The sequence below is a fragment of the Balaenoptera musculus genome, chromosome 13 (assembly GCF_009873245.2).
Source record: "Balaenoptera musculus isolate JJ_BM4_2016_0621 chromosome 13, mBalMus1.pri.v3, whole genome shotgun sequence".
Taxonomy (NCBI): Eukaryota; Metazoa; Chordata; class Mammalia; order Artiodactyla; family Balaenopteridae; genus Balaenoptera; species Balaenoptera musculus.
The window spans coordinates 66,461,944-66,478,895 of NC_045797.1; the positions used below are offsets into that span (position 1 = coordinate 66,461,944).

A 16,952-nucleotide genomic window follows, 5' to 3' on the forward strand; every position below is an offset into this window, starting at 1 on the left:
AACATAAATATGTAAAGCAATGCCCAGGATCACAAAACCCTTAATGGTGCTTTGAAATGTATATTTTTTGTCTTAATGTAGAAAAGTTTCAATTTGGGAAGTACCAATATTTTAAAAATAAAAAGCCATACAATTCATATCCAATTTAGGATGAGTATCCATGCTAATTTCTCCTCTTAGTTCTGCTTTATTTCTATAACAGGTATCTTCTTATCATTGCAATGTGCTACCTTAACAGGAGTTTTTCAGTTTAATCTTGCTCTATTCCCAATTCACACCTTTCCTAGATTAAGAGTTTTGGTTTTACACGGCTCCTGGTGGGAAACCAGTGTTAAAAAGAGACATGCAATTAATTAGTGGATCTGTTTGAACTGTGAGGTATTTTTAACTGTTGTAAAAATGAAACCCATAAACCTGTCTCTGAATATTTTACAGTTGGTAGTTTCCAAATCCTGCCTGATCAAAAATTACCTGTGGACTGATTTAGGCCTGGGCTAGGGCCCAGACTCTACATTTAAACACCCCATATATGACTTTTATGAATAGGTATTGAAAATTGAAAATAGAAAACAGTTATGGTATTGCTATTTTTCTCCTCCAATCCCAAAGTAGCCACTCACAATTGTAACTTAAATCATTACATAATTACTAACAAATATTTAACTAAGAATATTCACTTTAGGACAGTCTCTGTACACATTTCAGTAAGCCACGCATTATACAGTATATTCACCTGTATTTGGTTAACTTTTCCTTCCCACAGCAAAATCATTCCCACTAGTGGTTTCCCATCTCAAGTGCACAGTGTGTTTGCTTTTCTGTAAACAATCCAATCTGACCGGATCCTCCATATTGCTATTTGTTTTTGTTTTTTTGCAAATGGAAGTTTTTAAAAGGAAGGGTGTAGAGGAACTTGCTGCTAAGGTACCTGATGCAGCCTTCTAGAAGTTAACCTAGTGCTGTGACATTTTATTTGTTCATATATTCTGAATTATAGGTGTCAGTGTCTGAGGCACAAGTCATCTCAGAGAAGTTATTGAATATTTGTAAATTCAATATCTCCAAGTGGAAATTAGGTAGAGTTACCGAAACCAGAATGCCACCTTATCACTGTCAACTGAAAAAGCTATAGCTACTCAAAGGTAAGATGTATGTGTTCATAGATAAAAACTAAGATGATCACTAGACAAGGATCAGTGGAAAATAAGTAGCAGTTTTGCACCAATGCAAGACAAAATATACTTTATTGTGACAGCAAATGCACATAGTGCTATAGGTAAGGCATGCTACTAGGAATCTGCATATAATCAAAGGCTGGTATGGAAATGAATGGGAATCAGTGTTGTGTCTTAATGCTTGAAGATTTAGTCCATGGTGAAGGAAAGAGAAGAATTTGTGTCCACATATCTCAAATGCGGTATTATACACCTACCAAATCAGAGACCTATGCCTCTAACCAAGAGCCCAAAGGCAAATAAGAGAAACTTAATCCTAACTGTACTCAGAAATCACTTCTAATATCAGTAACAGAAAGATTTTGCTAATTAATTTGAGGCAAATTTCATCTCTAGACAAAGACCTAGAAATTGAGCAAACATCCATTCATTCAAGTATTTAGCCAATTTTAATGCCATTTATTCCACCAGAAACAAATACTAAAATATCTAGAAATAGTTTGGATAAAGAAACATTTACATTTTAATACTTCATAATGTTGTAAATTTTGGGCTAAAATAACCCCCTGAGTCAAATTTGATCCCTTTCTATTTGAAGTGGCCAAGTAGAGTTTCAATTTCAACAGCTAAACTTCTGAGGGAAGATCTGAGAAAATAATGGTAGAATATCTAGTCCTTTGATGTAACTATCAGGCTCCACAGACTTGTCAAAATCAATGCAAAACTGAGGAGGATAGGCTGAAACACTTTGCAAAGCAGTATTTTTAGATAGGCTGCTTCACTTCCCTCCTTTTAAAACAGATGCAGATGAAATGCTCTCTGCATGAATGCACACTGACATTCTGTTCAACTGTTTTCTAAATGCAATACTGTGGATTTAAACAGTATGCTTTAATTTAAACAAAGTAGAATCTTATACACAATTTAGCTTAAGAGATGAAAAGAAACACTACTATGAAAATTACTTATCAAATACTCTGCTCTTTTAAAAGGTGATTTTAAAAGCAACACAGGACCAAAAACATCCAACTATTACTTTATTTATATTACTATGCTTAAGTTACATGGAAAAGACAACCAAGCAGTTCTGCCCCATATCAGGAAAAGTTTCCAATCAACACCAATTATGTGGTGACAAGTAACTAGGAATGGTGACATCTTTGGGTCAAGACCGACAAGGAAGAATGGGCTCTGATGCTACGGTTCATCTCCAACAAGAATATGGCACAATGGCCAGCACAAGCCATACTAACACTGAACCTTTAGCGCTGGTCACAAATTCGGATCTCCTCTCTGAAGCTAGCAAATCACGTGAAGTAACTGGGTTTAAAAAAAAGTTTTAAAATGAAGCCCAAATAAATTTAAGAACCATGCTCTTGACACATTTTCCTTTCAAAATTTACATAAAACACTTTTTCACTCTAATAGCCCAGATATTTTTCCTCACATAGCCCACCATGTAGCTGCAGATAGACTATTCTGCCTCAAGATGTAAACATAGGGGAAAAAAAAATTAACGGCATCCGCATAATATTCTCTCTACACACTGCTGTTGGATGGAAAATAGAAAATTAAAAAAAAAAAAAAAAGAAAGAAGGAAAGAAAGGTTCCATCATAGATTCTCACAACCTCTTGTTCCACAGTTCATGAATCCGACTCTGATGCTAAGGTGACAGTGTATGTAAGTAGATTTTTGTTTTCAGTGAAGAAGACCTGGGAAAAAGATGGATTTATCTCTTTTTCTTCAAGAGTTATCAGATGGTACATGCTCCTCAAAGCCCTCACTTTCTCGAACTAGCGCACGTTCTAGGATCACACGGCCTTCCTTATAACGCTGGCTGTCTTCAGTGGCAAACTCATAGATCCATCCCAGTTTGCTATTGCAGTTTTTGCAGCTCACATCTCGAACCATGTGGCGGCCAGTGAGCATGACCCGGTCTTGAACTTCACTGTATTGCAGGTTAACTACCTAAGAAACATGTGAAAACAAAATTGCAAAGCCATGTAAGTTATCTGCCAAAAATGGTACACAATATTTTTGTTGGTGCAAGAACAGCAACTTCAGAAAAGTGAATAGCAGTTGTTACTTTAGTCAAACCTACAATACACTTCCCAAAAGCTATTTTTACAAACTGCTGGGACAGGTAAGCATCTGTACTCAACTGGACATCTAATGTAATCATGCATTATTGTATTAGTCTAAGTCACACTATTATACACATTAGTTACACTTCTGTGTTATAGTGAAGAGTCCTTAACTTGGAGTCATAAAACGTAGGTCTGGGTCCAACTGTTATAATTCACCACTCAATGATGAGTACAACTAAGGCTACCAATGCAAAAGAACCTAGTACGCAACAGGTACTCCATAAAAAGAAATTTGCCAGATTTGTTTCTGAAATTACATTTTATCTACAAAGAGACTGGGGTAGATTGCAATACATAGTTTTCAAGTGGGTTCAAAGAATCTGTGAAGAATTTCCAATGATTCTTAACACCCAATAATCTTCTACGCTTTACTTTTCTGTAAAGAGCCAGATAGTAAATATTTTTGGCTTTGAGGGCTATATGGTCTTTGTTATAGCTATTTAGCTCTGCTGTTGTAGCACAAAAGCAACCATAGATAATACACAGAAGAATAAATACGGCTGTGCTTCATTAACCTTTACTTACAAAAACAGGCAGCTGGCCTGCCATGGTGTGCCAACCCCTGCTCTATACCGAAATAAAGACCAAGGGGGTATATACGCTATCAATTCTTCGAGAGAAAAAACTTGTTTCTAAGTGGAACAGAGGAGTGTCCACTGGAGAGGTTTAAGTTGAACTTCTAAGAACAGGACCTTGGACTAGTTCTGTTCCTTAGCGTAAAATATTTGGAAATTCAACTTTCCTGGTACACATTAGACTCCAGGAGGCAGAATCACATCAACCAATTTCAAAGCCAGCCAGAAATTAGAGAAGGAGGCAGACTATACATTAATGTGTAAGTCAGGAAGCACTCTTCCTGTTAGCAAACCTCTTAGCCAAATCATAATCAGAAGGATGACTGGTAGGCATAAATTAAAGCAAGGGAAGTTGGTTAGACGATCCTTATTCACTTGCACTGTCAAACTATGACAGCTTAATGCAGCTACCTCCCTATAAGGAGAAATCAGTGATATGGGGGTGTCTTGGCCCCTTCAATAGTCTGTGAAGTCACTACCAAATTCTTACACTGAATGTCTTCTGAAGTAACGGAGACCACCCTTCTTATTATAATACAATCTTTAAACTCTCAACAATCAGTTCTACAGAGCACAGCTCTCATTCTGACTCTTCCTGGCATCTCCATGCTCTGAGGGGTATTCTGGTACTGCTATCAAATATATCCACTAAACCCACTTAGGATATGAAACTGTTTTTCCCCACCAACCTTGTTAAAAAGAAATGCTCTGCCAGTGGCGCCTGTGAATCGAGTGGAGATGAGTTCTGAGCGGTTGGTCAGGATCGTATCGCAGTTTGCACAGGAAAACAGACGGGTACCACCAATATGATCAAGGAAAATCCTGCCCATTTTTATAGTTGAAGTTCTAAAAACCTAGGAGCAAATGGAAAAGGACAAGAAACACATTACGATTTTTTGAAAAAATTTGTTAGTACCTACTTGGTGGTGTCATAGAGAACCATTTATATACACATATGTGATCTCTTCATAGTACTTAATACGTGAAATAGCTGACTCGGAACAAAAGGATCCAAAGTTCACACACTGAGGAAACAAATAGGTATACCCAAACTAAGAACATTTTAGAAGCAATAAATCAAGGAAGTAAACATGCTTAGGAAGGCCAAAGAATGGTATCACTTCTCTTTTGATCGGTATGAAAAAAAACAGGAAGACAGTGGAATATCAAACTGAATGATGAGAAGCGCAAGCAGAGCGGTGAGAAAAGAGGTTTAGCACAGGGTTAAGTATACATTCTGAGTATGTGTAATTTGAGAAAAGACTTGTGGGACGAGAGTGGGATGATCAGATAAGAGTAGAAAAAGGGGCGATCAGAAAACAAGAAGAGGGCAGTCTGGTTCGAGAGCATGGGGGGCCTGGCTCTCTGGTCATCAGGTGCATCAACAACCACGAAGGGGTGACGGCACTAACAGTAGTTAAGTCTGAGTCTGTGGAGCACTGTACTAGGATGCTTTACTTATTTCAAAATCATCACGACAACTCTGTGAAGTTATTGCCCCCATTTCAAAGATTACCCAAGGTTACTAATTGGTCAAAGGTTACACAGCTTTCAAGTCCAGAAAATCGTGACCGGAATACGGCTCACCCAAGTCAAAGCCAAAATTTTTCCATTACTCTAACACAAGAAGAGGACACACAAGATGGTCTAGGCTGGCATAAGGCTAGGAGAACAAGAACAGAGAAGGGAAAGATGAGCCGCCGTTATATAGCTTACTATTTTTAAGAAATCCTTCCAATTCAACAAATTACAGAAGTTCTGAAACATTGCAAAAAAAATCTCTGAATCCAACTTCTGAAACAAGGATAATCACACTCCAATATTTTAAAACTTAGGAGAGTTAATATATGCTACTCCTTAAATTCACTACAATTAACCCCCTAAAATAGTATTTTTTTTTAAGATCTAGATGTAGTCAAGAATACACTATAGCTTTTCATTTTAAAAAGCATTTATTCCTGTGTGTAGCGATCAGCTCCTATGTTTTAAATATTTAACATTATATGTCTTTAAAATGGTACGCAGAGCTAACACAGCTACCACTATGGAAAAGAAAAATCTAGAAGCCATGTGTAATCCATTGTCATCTTAAACTTGGGGAAATTCCATTACAACTTAAAAAGAAAATTCCATTCCTTCTAACATCTGTCAACTTCCTCAGCCATTAGGCAGTTATAATGTCATCAGAAATGTAATTATCACAAAGATAATTATGACTCCCATTACACATTATGATATGGAAGTTTAATAAAGAATGAAAAACAAAGTGACTATAATTACAATTTATAGCTTGTAAAAGGAAAGCCAGTGCACTAACAAAAGTGTCGGTGAGTAAACCCTGTGTAAAAACACAAGACTTAAGAAATGACATTTAGCTTTCTGATTATATTTCTGCAAAACGACAACAGAAGGTAAGACTTGCTGCTTATTGTTTCAGTCTCTAGGATAGCATTACTTTTCCCAGATGCCTAAGAACACATTATTTGTTATGCAAAGGTCAAAGGTTGCAAATCTGAGGCCTGCTGGCTGAATTCATTTGGTGGCAGAGGGATACAGCAGTGAACAAAACAACCCTGCCCTCACAAAACATAAGTGGACATATTTAATCTGGCCCACAGTTTTTATTTTAATAAAAAACTGTTGAGAATCATTTAAAATCTGAGAGATTTCATTAAGAGCCTGTATTGGGCCTTTTAAAAAAACAAAAAACAAAAAACAAAAAACAATGGGGAGAGCTGGTAACACAGGGCATATATTCTCATAGGGCAACGACTAGCTAGAGCTGAGTGGTGGCTGCGACTCCCCCAGCTAGGCCATTTCATTTGCTTTGTGTCCATTCTGTGCCACAAAATTACTTCACCTGTTAAGACACTGGAGTTTATGACTCTTGATACAAATTAAGCATTCAACGACCCTGTGAGTAGTTGATTTTGGTCATGTTTCTTCATACCGGTCACTTACAGAAAGGAATCAACAGCAGGGTTTTATAGTCTCACCTCTGAAGACACAGTCCTCAGAATCTATATTTCTCTGAAAACTAGTGTTTGTGTAGTAATTTAGCCTCCAGCTTGGGCTTCTGGGAACTGTTACTTTCAAGCCAATTTTCCTTCAAACTTTTAAATATAATATTCATCTTGTAAGTTATTTCAACCATAATGCAAGAATAACTAGATATTTTTGAATTGACTGTGACAGATACAATACTATTGAGCAAAATGTTCAGAACTTCAAAATGAACTCTCCCTATACCTTCTACCTACATCTCGATGTTTGGTTCAGTATTACAACATAGCTGTGGCCATCTGCTTGCTACTGGATACAGGCAAACTATTTCTAAATGGGGTAAATAGATTTAACATGCTTTCTCTTCCCTGCTTCAAATTCAGACTATTTTTAACTTTTACCCAGCTATTTTTTTTACTGGATTCAGTTACATGATTCATTACCAAGACTAAAAATATCTGTACAGAATCACTATTCCCAGTTGCAGTTGCCATTTGGAGAGTTCTATATATGTATATAAAACTGTAAAATGTAGTTCTTATTTGTCAAAAGAGATAAGCTACAATGCCGTGGAATCTAGCAGAAGCAGGCAAAACACCACTTGCTGTTGAAGGTCTCTGGGACGTAGAAAAACCTCCGCAGGCCATTGGGTCCCAGGTGTTAGGCTTTAGCTTCGCCGGGCTAGGAGTGCAACCTAGTGCTCACTTCCCCTGTGCACACTCAGGAGGACTGACGTCAAGCAGACTGCCACTTCATTACAGAAGGGGGAAGGTCATTAAAAAGCTAAGATATAACACCTGAATCAGGTTTCTCTGGACCTGGACAATATATTGAACTCTGCCTTAGACTTAATAATTTAGTGTCTACACTGTATGGGACACTGCATTTGGTACTTTACATACATACCACATTTAATCTTGACAATTTCTAAAGTAGATATGTATTATCCTAATTTTGTAGAGGAAGAAATAAAGACTGTGACTTTATGAAATCGGCCAAACTGGGATCTGAACTAAATTCTGCTCCAGTTCTTTTCACCCCACTTACTCTCTAGTGACCAGAAGACACAGCCAGATTCAGTCTTTCTCCGTCAGATTTATCATGCACCCCTCCTGCCTCCATGCTGAACCTCCTATATTCCCTAACTTTGTTGACGGCAACTCCAATCACTCTCCTAAACTAGAAACCCTGGCAACTTCTTTAAGAAACTGCAAAATTGACAATACCTCCGAAATCACTTTTCGAGGTCTTTCCTCCCCCTCCCTCATCAATGTCTTAGTTCAAATTCTCATCACTTCTAGATAAACCTCTTGTGGTCAGGGAGTGTGCATTAGTAAATGCAACATACATTCACAGGTGCCACTACATTTATGCTAAATTAGATAGTGCTACAAAAGGTACTTCAGCCTTACTTACAAAAGACATGGACTTTAGCCACCCCTTTCTAAGAGCTTATACAGACCACTCCTCTACAAACTTTGAAACTTTTTATCTGACAGGATAGAATACAGCTGATTCTTTAAAAACAATTTTCTTTTTTTTTTTTTTTTTTTTTTTTTTTTTGGGTCTTAGCTTCATTTTATTCTGAGCTTTTGGCACACAACACTGTCTGGCACATGGTAGGAATATGAGGACTACTTGAGTCTTTATCCCTTTGGTTTTCTAAGAGGACATCCCAAGGACACCAAGAGTTTCCAGGTGAATCCTATGAGTCTATCCCCAGCCTTGGAGACCTTCCTCTGGAAAGGGGGAGATTATTGCAATTCACTCCATTTTCAAATCTTTTCAATGCTGATTTTGTTTTTGTTGTATTATTAGTGCCTGAGGGTTTTTAATAAGGAGACTGAGATTAGACGATACACAGATCTTGGAATTTGATAGCTCTTCTCCAAGAAGGAAACCAAATTCTTTCTAAAAAATATCTAAAATACATGGTTTAATTACACAAAGGAGGGCAGGTTCCATAGGAAGATGTGGTTATTTTTACAGCATGTGTTTTTTTTTTTTAAAAACAATTTTCTTAAAGGAATAATTTACATAACATAGAATTTGGCCATTGTAAGTGTACAAATGAATGACTTTTAGTAAATTTACAAAGTTGTGCTACCATCACCACAAACCAGCTTTAGAATATTTCCATCACCTCCCCCAATCCCCACAAACCCTTCTTCAGTCAATCTCCAGCCACAGGCAACCAATGATCTACCTTCTGACTGTTTTTACATCTAAATTATTTCCCAGGTATGCTAATCACCTTGCTTGGATTTAAAAGAGTACCAAATATCTTCAGTCACATATCTCTAAAATATCTTAAGAATGAATTGCTTTCACAGATGACAAATGTTCTCTGTATTGATTCTGGGGGCACTTACTGTGTCCCTAAGTAATAAAATGTGTGTTATGGTATCAGTGTTGAAGTTCAAGTTTATAACCAAAATTAGCACCAAACTCATCATTAATTATAGCTTTAAGATGCTCTCTTCCTTTTTAGCATTTCAAGCAAAAAAGAATCTAATAATCTTAATTTTTATAAGTGCCATTCTCCAAATAATTTAATATATAAGGTCTCCTGGGTACTAGATTTTCTTTGCTCTAGGTTATTAAAATCCTTAAAAGGTGGAAGTAAGAAAATTATCAAAATTGAGTGTTTAACTGGAAGCCTAACATCAGTTCATTTGAAATTACTGGAAACAGTGAGGTGTCAGGTTGAAAATATAAGTGAAATTCACATATGATATGTTGATATTTTAGTAAATGATTTCAATGGTTTCAATTTCCTCCCTCTTCAATAAATAGCATTTAGCTACCTAGAATTTTCAATTTCTACTTTAATAGGAGACTCCAGTGAAGCAATACATTAAGACCTTTACCTTTTTACAGATTTTTGTTTTAATTTATAGGATTTATAGAATCTAAGAGAAAAAATGGTTTTTCTCTTTCAGAAATCCATGAAAGACAGTCTCCAGGAATGTATTATTTTAAAAATTAAGACATTATGGACTATATAATTTCCTAGTTTGAGTCCAGGTCAATAAAACAATTTTCTAAAAAAGGTTTTTTGAGATTTAGTTTTTTAGAGCAGTTTTAGGGTCACAGCAAAATAAGGCAGAGATTTTCCACATGCTCCCTGGCCTCACAAATGCATACCCTCCCTCATTATCAACATCCTTCACCAGAGTGGTACATTTGTTACAACTGATGAACCTGTAATGACACATCATAACCACCCAAAGTCCATAGTTTATTAGGGCTCACTCTCAGTGTTGTACATCTTATGGGTTTCAACAAATATATAATGACATGTATCCATCATTACATTATCACTGCTTTAAAAACTCTCTGGGCTCTATTCATCCCTCCCTCCCCCACCAACCCCTGATCTTCTTACTCTCTCCATAGTTCTTCCTTTTCCAGAGTGTCATACAGTTGGAATCATACAGTATATAGCCTTTTCAGATTGGCTTCTTTTTCTTACTAATATGTATTTAAGGTTCCTCCAAGTCTTTCCATGGCTTGATGGCTCATTTCTTTTCAGTGTTGAACACTATTCAACTGTCTGGATGTACCAGTGTATTTATCCATTCACCTACTGAAGGACACTGTGGTTGCTTCAAAGTTTTGACAATTATGACTAAAGCTGCTATAAATATCCCCATGCAGGTTTTTGTGTGGACCTAACTTTTCCATTGGGTAAATGCCGAAGAGCGTCACTGCTGGATTATATGGTATGTTTAGTTTTTTAAGAAACCACCACACTGTCTTCCAAAGTGGCTGTACCATTTTGCATTCCCACTAGCAATGAATGAGCTCTACAACCTCACCAGCATTTGGTGGTGTCAGTATTCTGGATTTTGGCCATTCTAATAGGTGTGTAGTGGCATCCCACTGTTTTAATTTGCTTTTCCCTGATGACATATGATGTGGAGCATCTTTTCATGTGCTATTTGCCATCTGTGTATCTTCTTTGGTGAAGCATCTGTTAAGGTCCTTGGCCCAGTTTTTAATTGGGTTGTTTTGTTATTGTTGAGTTTTAAGAGTCCTTTGTATATTTTGGGTAACAGTCCTTTATCAGATATGTCTTTTGCAAATATTTCTTTCAGTCTGTGGCTTGTCTTTTCATTCTCTTAACATTGTCTTTCACAGAGCAGACTTTTTCATATTAATGAAGTCCAGCTTATCAATTATGTATTTTCATGGGTCATGCCTTTGGTGTTGTATTTAAAAAGTCATTGCCATACTCAAGGTCATCTAGGTTTTCTCCTATACTATCTTCTAAGAGTTCTATAGTTTTGCATTTCACATTTAGGTCTGTGATCCACTTTTGAGTTAATTTTTGTGAGTGGGGGTGTAAGGTCTGTGTCTAGATTCATTTTTTTGCATGTGGATGTCCAGTTGTTCCAGCACATTTAAGATTATCTTTGCTCCACTGTACTGCCTTTGGTCCTCTGTTAAAGATCAGTTGACCACATTTATGTGGACCTATTTCTGGGCTATTCTATTCCACTGATCTATTTGTCTGTTCTTTCACCAATACCATACTGTCTTGATTACTGTAGATATATACTAAGTCTTGAAGTTGGGTAGTGTCAGTCTTCTGACTTTATTCTCCTCCTTCAATACTGTGTTGGCTATTCTGGGTCTTTTGCCTCTTTATAGAGACTTTAGAAACAATTTGTTGATATTCACAAAGTAACTTGTTCGAATTTTGACTGAGACTGCATTGAATTTACAGAACAAGTTGAGAAGAACTGACATCTTGACAACATTGAGTCTTCCTATCCATGAACATGGAATCTCTCTCCATTCATTTAGTTCTTGTTGATTTCATTCATCAGAGTTTTGTATTTTTCCTCATATAGATCGTATACACATTGTTAGATTTGTATCTAAGTATTTCTTTGGGGGGGGCAGGTGTGCTAATGTAAATGGTACTGTGTTAATTTCAAATTCCACTTGTTCACCACTGGTACTGATTTATACACACCACACAAACATACACACTAACAAATATCCTGTTCATTAGTCTGGCTCATTGCTGAATATATTCTTTAAAAGCAGGGGTCAGCAAACAAAGACCTATGGACAAAATTCAGCTCACCACCTATTTTTGTATGACCCACAAGCTAAGAATGCTTTTTACACTTTAAAACGGCTGGGGAAAAAAAACACTGAAAGAATATTTTGTATCATGAAAATTACATGAAATTCAAATTTCAGTGACCATAAATAAAGTTTTATTGGGACACAGCCACACCCATTTGTTTATACTTAGCTGCTCTCTCACTACAATGGCAGAATTTGAGTATTTGCTACTTAAACCTTATGGGCTGCAAAGTTCACAATATTCACTATCTGGCCCTTGACAGAAAGTGTGCTGACCCTTGCTGAAAAAATTGTTTGGAGAGCAGAAGAGCTTTTCATTTAGAAAGCAGACAGTCTTTCTCAGAAAAAAAGGAAACTCGATTGGCATTCACGTTTAAGGATCAACAGGTGTATCCAACAAAATCATTTTAATCCCACTCCCCTTTTCTTCATGGATTTTCTAACTAAAGTCCTTAACTTTCTGTAGTAAATTCAGCATGTTGAAGATCAACAATACAAAGATTATAAAAATAGGTAGTATACCCAGCTGCTGCCTCCTTCTCTCTCCACCCCCAGGATTTAAACAATGTAGCCCAAATACTTGAACTCAGGGTTCAAATCTCAGCTCTGCCGCTTAAAAGCTGCATAAACTTTGGGTAAGGTATCCTCACCTCAGTTTCTTCATCTATAAAACGGTGACAGCGGTACCCATCTCTGAGTTGTGAAAATTAAATGGCGATAATACATTTTGAGAACGGTGCGTGGCACACAATAAATGCTAAATAAAGATCAATCTAGTAAAATTAGATTATCTTCTTCAACATTCTCCACCTGAACTTCCCCCTCCAATTACAGATGAAGAAAGCAAGGCTCAGAAAGGATATGAAATAAACAATAATTAACTGGCTTCATTTCCTGTTAATCACTGCAAAGCTAAGTGACCAGGTGATAGAAATTACATGCAGGAGTAAAGTCAGAAACCTTTTGAAGCATCTCAAATTCTCAGTACCATAATTCTAGGTCTTAAAATAGGCACTTGCCCTCCCTGTAACTAATAATCCAGTTTGGACTCAACCATGGCAAGTAGAATTCACGGAAGGAGGAATCACACTTCCCAGCCCTAAAAATACCAGGGAGGCATCTCTAAGAACCCTCTGGTGGGAAAACACCCAGTCCACAGATAGACTTTTCCTGTGTAAAAGAATTATTTCCTCAGGGCATTTCCACAGACCACAAAACACACACTCCACCCAACTCTATCTATCATTGGACAGGTAAGAGGGGCTTTTCCACCGCACTAGGAGGTGGTGGGCAAATGCAAGACACAAAGACTCTCTCCTGCAGGGAACTGAGTGTGCAGGAGCCCAGTGCAGAAAGGGTTAAAGGAATCTGCCCTTCCAGGAAAGGCTGTGTTTTGCAATGGTTTGGCTAAAATGGAAACATGCGGGAGCAAGCTTGTATATCTGGTTTTCCGTCTCTTCCCTCTCCAAAAAGGGAAGGAACAAAACTCAAAGGACTTTTAACAGTGCTGGGTTAATTACTACAATTAACATCTAACGCTACTGTAATCTCATCAACTATTTCACACCAATTTGTGATGAAGTTCTATTGAAAACCTACACGAGAAAATAATAAATTGAGTTTGATCCATAAAACCAATTTTCCAATTTTTTTTTTTTTTACAAAATATTCACCAAGCCAAGGTTTCGGTGACACAAGAAAGCTATGCTTTCCTCTTGCTCTCCTGCAATACCTGACCAGTTTACTTTGCTGTTTCAAATGATGTTCTGGTTGTGAAATCAGGTCTTCATTTGACAGTAACTTTTATATTTTTGTTCTTGCCCTGCAAATAATGCCTTTGTTGTTGTTAAACGTTTTCCAAGTTCACTATGTTTCTATAATTCTTATTGTTCAGTCATCTCTAGAAAATAAGACTAGTCATGTAACTCAGTGAGTCAGCTAAACAATCTGAGTTGATAATCTCCCCAAAACAGCTTTTGACAAGACAAATTCAAGATCTCTCATTTGCTGTGATGCAATACCATGAGTCAAAAAAGCCTCTAATTGGATGGACTGGAGTACAATTTAACTGTCTGCTTTCCTGATTCAGGTGTCAAGTAGCAAGCTTCATGTCACAGCTAAGGTTCAGTTCCTACACCACCGAGACATTACTACACAGGATTACCAGAGAAAGTGACATTGGTTTATATAGCCATTTAGGCACTATGAAACCTAAAGTGATAATCTGGGCAGGATTATACTTAGTAGGACTATCTTCACATCTCGATATTTAGGACTAGCTTCATGTCTCATGGACTGTTTTTTTGGAGGGTAGTAGCTAATTTAATCTTGTTTTTAGACTTAATTTTGGCCTTATTTCCCTTCCTTTTTTATTTTCTAAACCTTTCTTTCCTACCACTTAAATAGAGCAAAAGAAAAGGCAACTAAGTCTGGCGAAAGGTCCTCAATGATCCAGCCAGATTATTTTAGAAGCAGCAACATGTATTTTACATGTCGTTAAAATCCAATTTAGTGTTCCTGTATAGAGTTAAATAACTTAAGCACATTTCATCAACACCCTCTCCTATAGATAAGTTGGCTGCCAGAAATAAACTTAAGAAAAAAAAAAAAAAAAAAAAGCCAAACAGTAAGCCTGTATTGGGCACTGAGCTGGGTGAGAATGTGATAAAGGCAGACATTGGTCCTTTCCAAGGAGCATGACATTTTACCTGGTATTCCAGTACAAAGCCAGAAAGATAATGGCAGACGTGGAAAATACTTTGTGTGCCAAACTCCACAAGCTCTACCTTCTCACTATCTATAAAGGCTCTGGGCCTCTTTTTTTCCTCCTAGGCCTCTGTTTGCCCAATAGCATCCCAAAGCCGCTTCATTTTCTAAGTCTAATTAATATCAATCCACTCTAGGATGCTTCACTCTTACTTCTCACTGCCCCATTTTTGAACTTCTACAACATCATTTCATAACTTACTAATATTTAACTGCGTACTGTTACCCAATTTCATTTGCCTATGTTTTTTACTAAAAACTGTGCGTTTCTAGAGAAAAGATCGTAAATTCTTTGCAATTTCCTTCTTACCTAACATAGTGCGAGTATGCAATAAACTTTTAGGGAAAGATTCCACCAAGACACTTCACATCTGGCACAAATATGTACCCTGGACACACTTCATGCATTTTGGTTCGTCTTTTGTTGGAACACAGCTGCAACACTGTATACGCGACTGTGCAAGATTAGCTAATACCCTATTACCCCCCGTTACTTCAGCAGCAAGTCTAATTTCCCCAAAACCCAAGGTTAGCCTGAGGTTACTTCAGGTTTTCCATCTGCCAAAGAGATCTGGTATAAAAAGCCTCAGATTACCTACAGGGCTCTGTAAACAGAAAAAATTTAAAAATAAATGAGCTGTACACCTTCCCAGACTCTCCGCGCAAGGGGAGATTAATCGGTGTCCGGATTAAACAGATCTTTGTAGTATTCCAATTTTCCAACTCCCGCTGTCCGGAATACTCATTGTCCTACCTACGAGTGCACAATAAAGGGGTGGCCAGGGCGCGCATACGCCCCACCGACGAGGAAAGCAAGGATGCTGTTCGCCGTGGGGCAGCAGGCGGCCGCGCGACCCCCCGCGCCGGTGAGCACCGCCGCAGCCGCCCACGCCTCGCAGCCCCGGCTGGCCCCAGCTGATTGCGGGCACGTGACGCCGCGGGCCAATCGGGAGGGGCCGGAGCCCGAGCGCGGCACGGCCAGGCCTCCTCCGGCACAACAAACACGGGCCGGAAACAGCTGAGCGGGCGGCCCCGCGGCCCCGGACGCCCGACGGCCGCCCAGCAGTTGCGCCACGCCCTCCGTCAAGAGGGCGGGTACCCCTCCCTCGGCCCGGGGGTCTCCTGGGGTGCAGGAGGGCAGGGTGGCGGGCATCCAGCCTTTGGGGGGCAGCAAACAAAAGCCAACGCCGACCCCCACCCATGGCCAGTGCCAGCCGAAAGGGGATGTGGCCCCTTTGAAGGACAGGCCACGGCGTGGCGTTATTAACGCCGCACATCTCGGAGTCGAGTTCGGACTTCACCTCGGGGCCATGGGCGCAGGCCCCGGCGGAGACCGCGGCGGCGCGGAGTCCGGGGCGCGCCTCCGACACTGCGGCGGGGACGCGGCCCGTGGGGGCGGGGCAGCCCAGGCGACGGGGTCGCCGGCCAAACCGCCCGCGGAGGGGCGCCGGAGGCCCAGGCCGAGACTTGCAGGGCCTCCGAGGCTGCGCCGGGGCGGGAGGGCGCGGGCGCCGAGATGGGGGTCGCGGCTGTTGCGGTTGCGCCGGTTGCCCCGGTTGCGCGGCGGGGGCGGGCTGACGGCGGCCGCCGCGCCTGGGCCTCACAAAGAGGAAACAGGCCAGCTCCTCAGCCCGCAGCCCCGGCACCGGAGCCCGCCCAGAGGGGCGGGGGTCGGCCGCGCTGGGACCCCGGAGGGAGAGCGGGGAGGAAAAGGCACTTCCTGCCTGGGCCCCCCGCCCCGGGCCAATCCCGAGTGTTTCGAAGCCGCTGACCCGGAGGGGGGCCTCAGGCCCCCTCGGGCCCCGAATCCAGCCCCCGACCACCGCACTCACACCGAGCGGCTGTAAGATCCGCGGCCGCCAGCGGCTCTTCGGTCCTCAGCTGAGATGAAGCCCCCTCAGCCAGCGGAGTCTCCAGGTTTAGTCAGGCCCTGGCCTTGGCCCCGCCTCTCCCTGGTTGGGCCTCAGCGTCAATCACCCGGCGTAGCCCCGCCCCTCGAACAGTCGGCTCTCCCGGTTGGCGCAGAACGCCCATCATTTCTAGACCCCGCCCCCTCCCCGGCACCCTGCCCTTTCCGCTGGGCCCCGCCCCTTCTCTGGCTCACCCTCCCCCACTCCCGCTCCCCTTTGCGTCGCGGCCCACCCCTCCCAGAAGCCGCAGACCCAGGGCAATCTCCCTGCAG

The 16,952-nt window shown here is 40.3% G+C and overlaps 1 protein-coding gene across 1 annotated transcript; it reads right to left on the bottom strand.

The window, feature by feature from the left end:
- Window positions 1-1,225: 1,225 nt before the first annotated feature.
- YPEL5 (yippee like 5) lies at window positions 1,226-16,721 on the bottom strand. The gene is made up of 3 exons (XM_036873727.1): window positions 16,603-16,721; window positions 4,588-4,752; window positions 1,226-3,144 (listed from the first exon to the last, which is right to left on the bottom strand). The coding sequence occupies exons 2-3, from the start codon at window positions 4,726-4,728 to the stop codon at window positions 2,920-2,922; spliced, it is 366 nt and encodes a 121-aa protein (XP_036729622.1). The 5' UTR covers window positions 4,729-4,752; window positions 16,603-16,721; the 3' UTR covers window positions 1,226-2,919.
- Window positions 16,722-16,952: the final 231 nt, after the last annotated feature.

Bases quoted from the DNA above. Each gene is read 5' to 3' on its own strand.
- YPEL5 (XM_036873727.1), bottom strand. From the start codon at position 4,728: ATGGGCAGGATTTTCCTTGATCATATTGGTGGTACCCGTCTGTTTTCC. The intron at 3,145-4,587 runs GTTGGTGGGGAA...CATGTTTCTTAG, and splicing joins GAGCATTTCTTTTTAACAAG to GTAGTTAACCTGCAATACAG.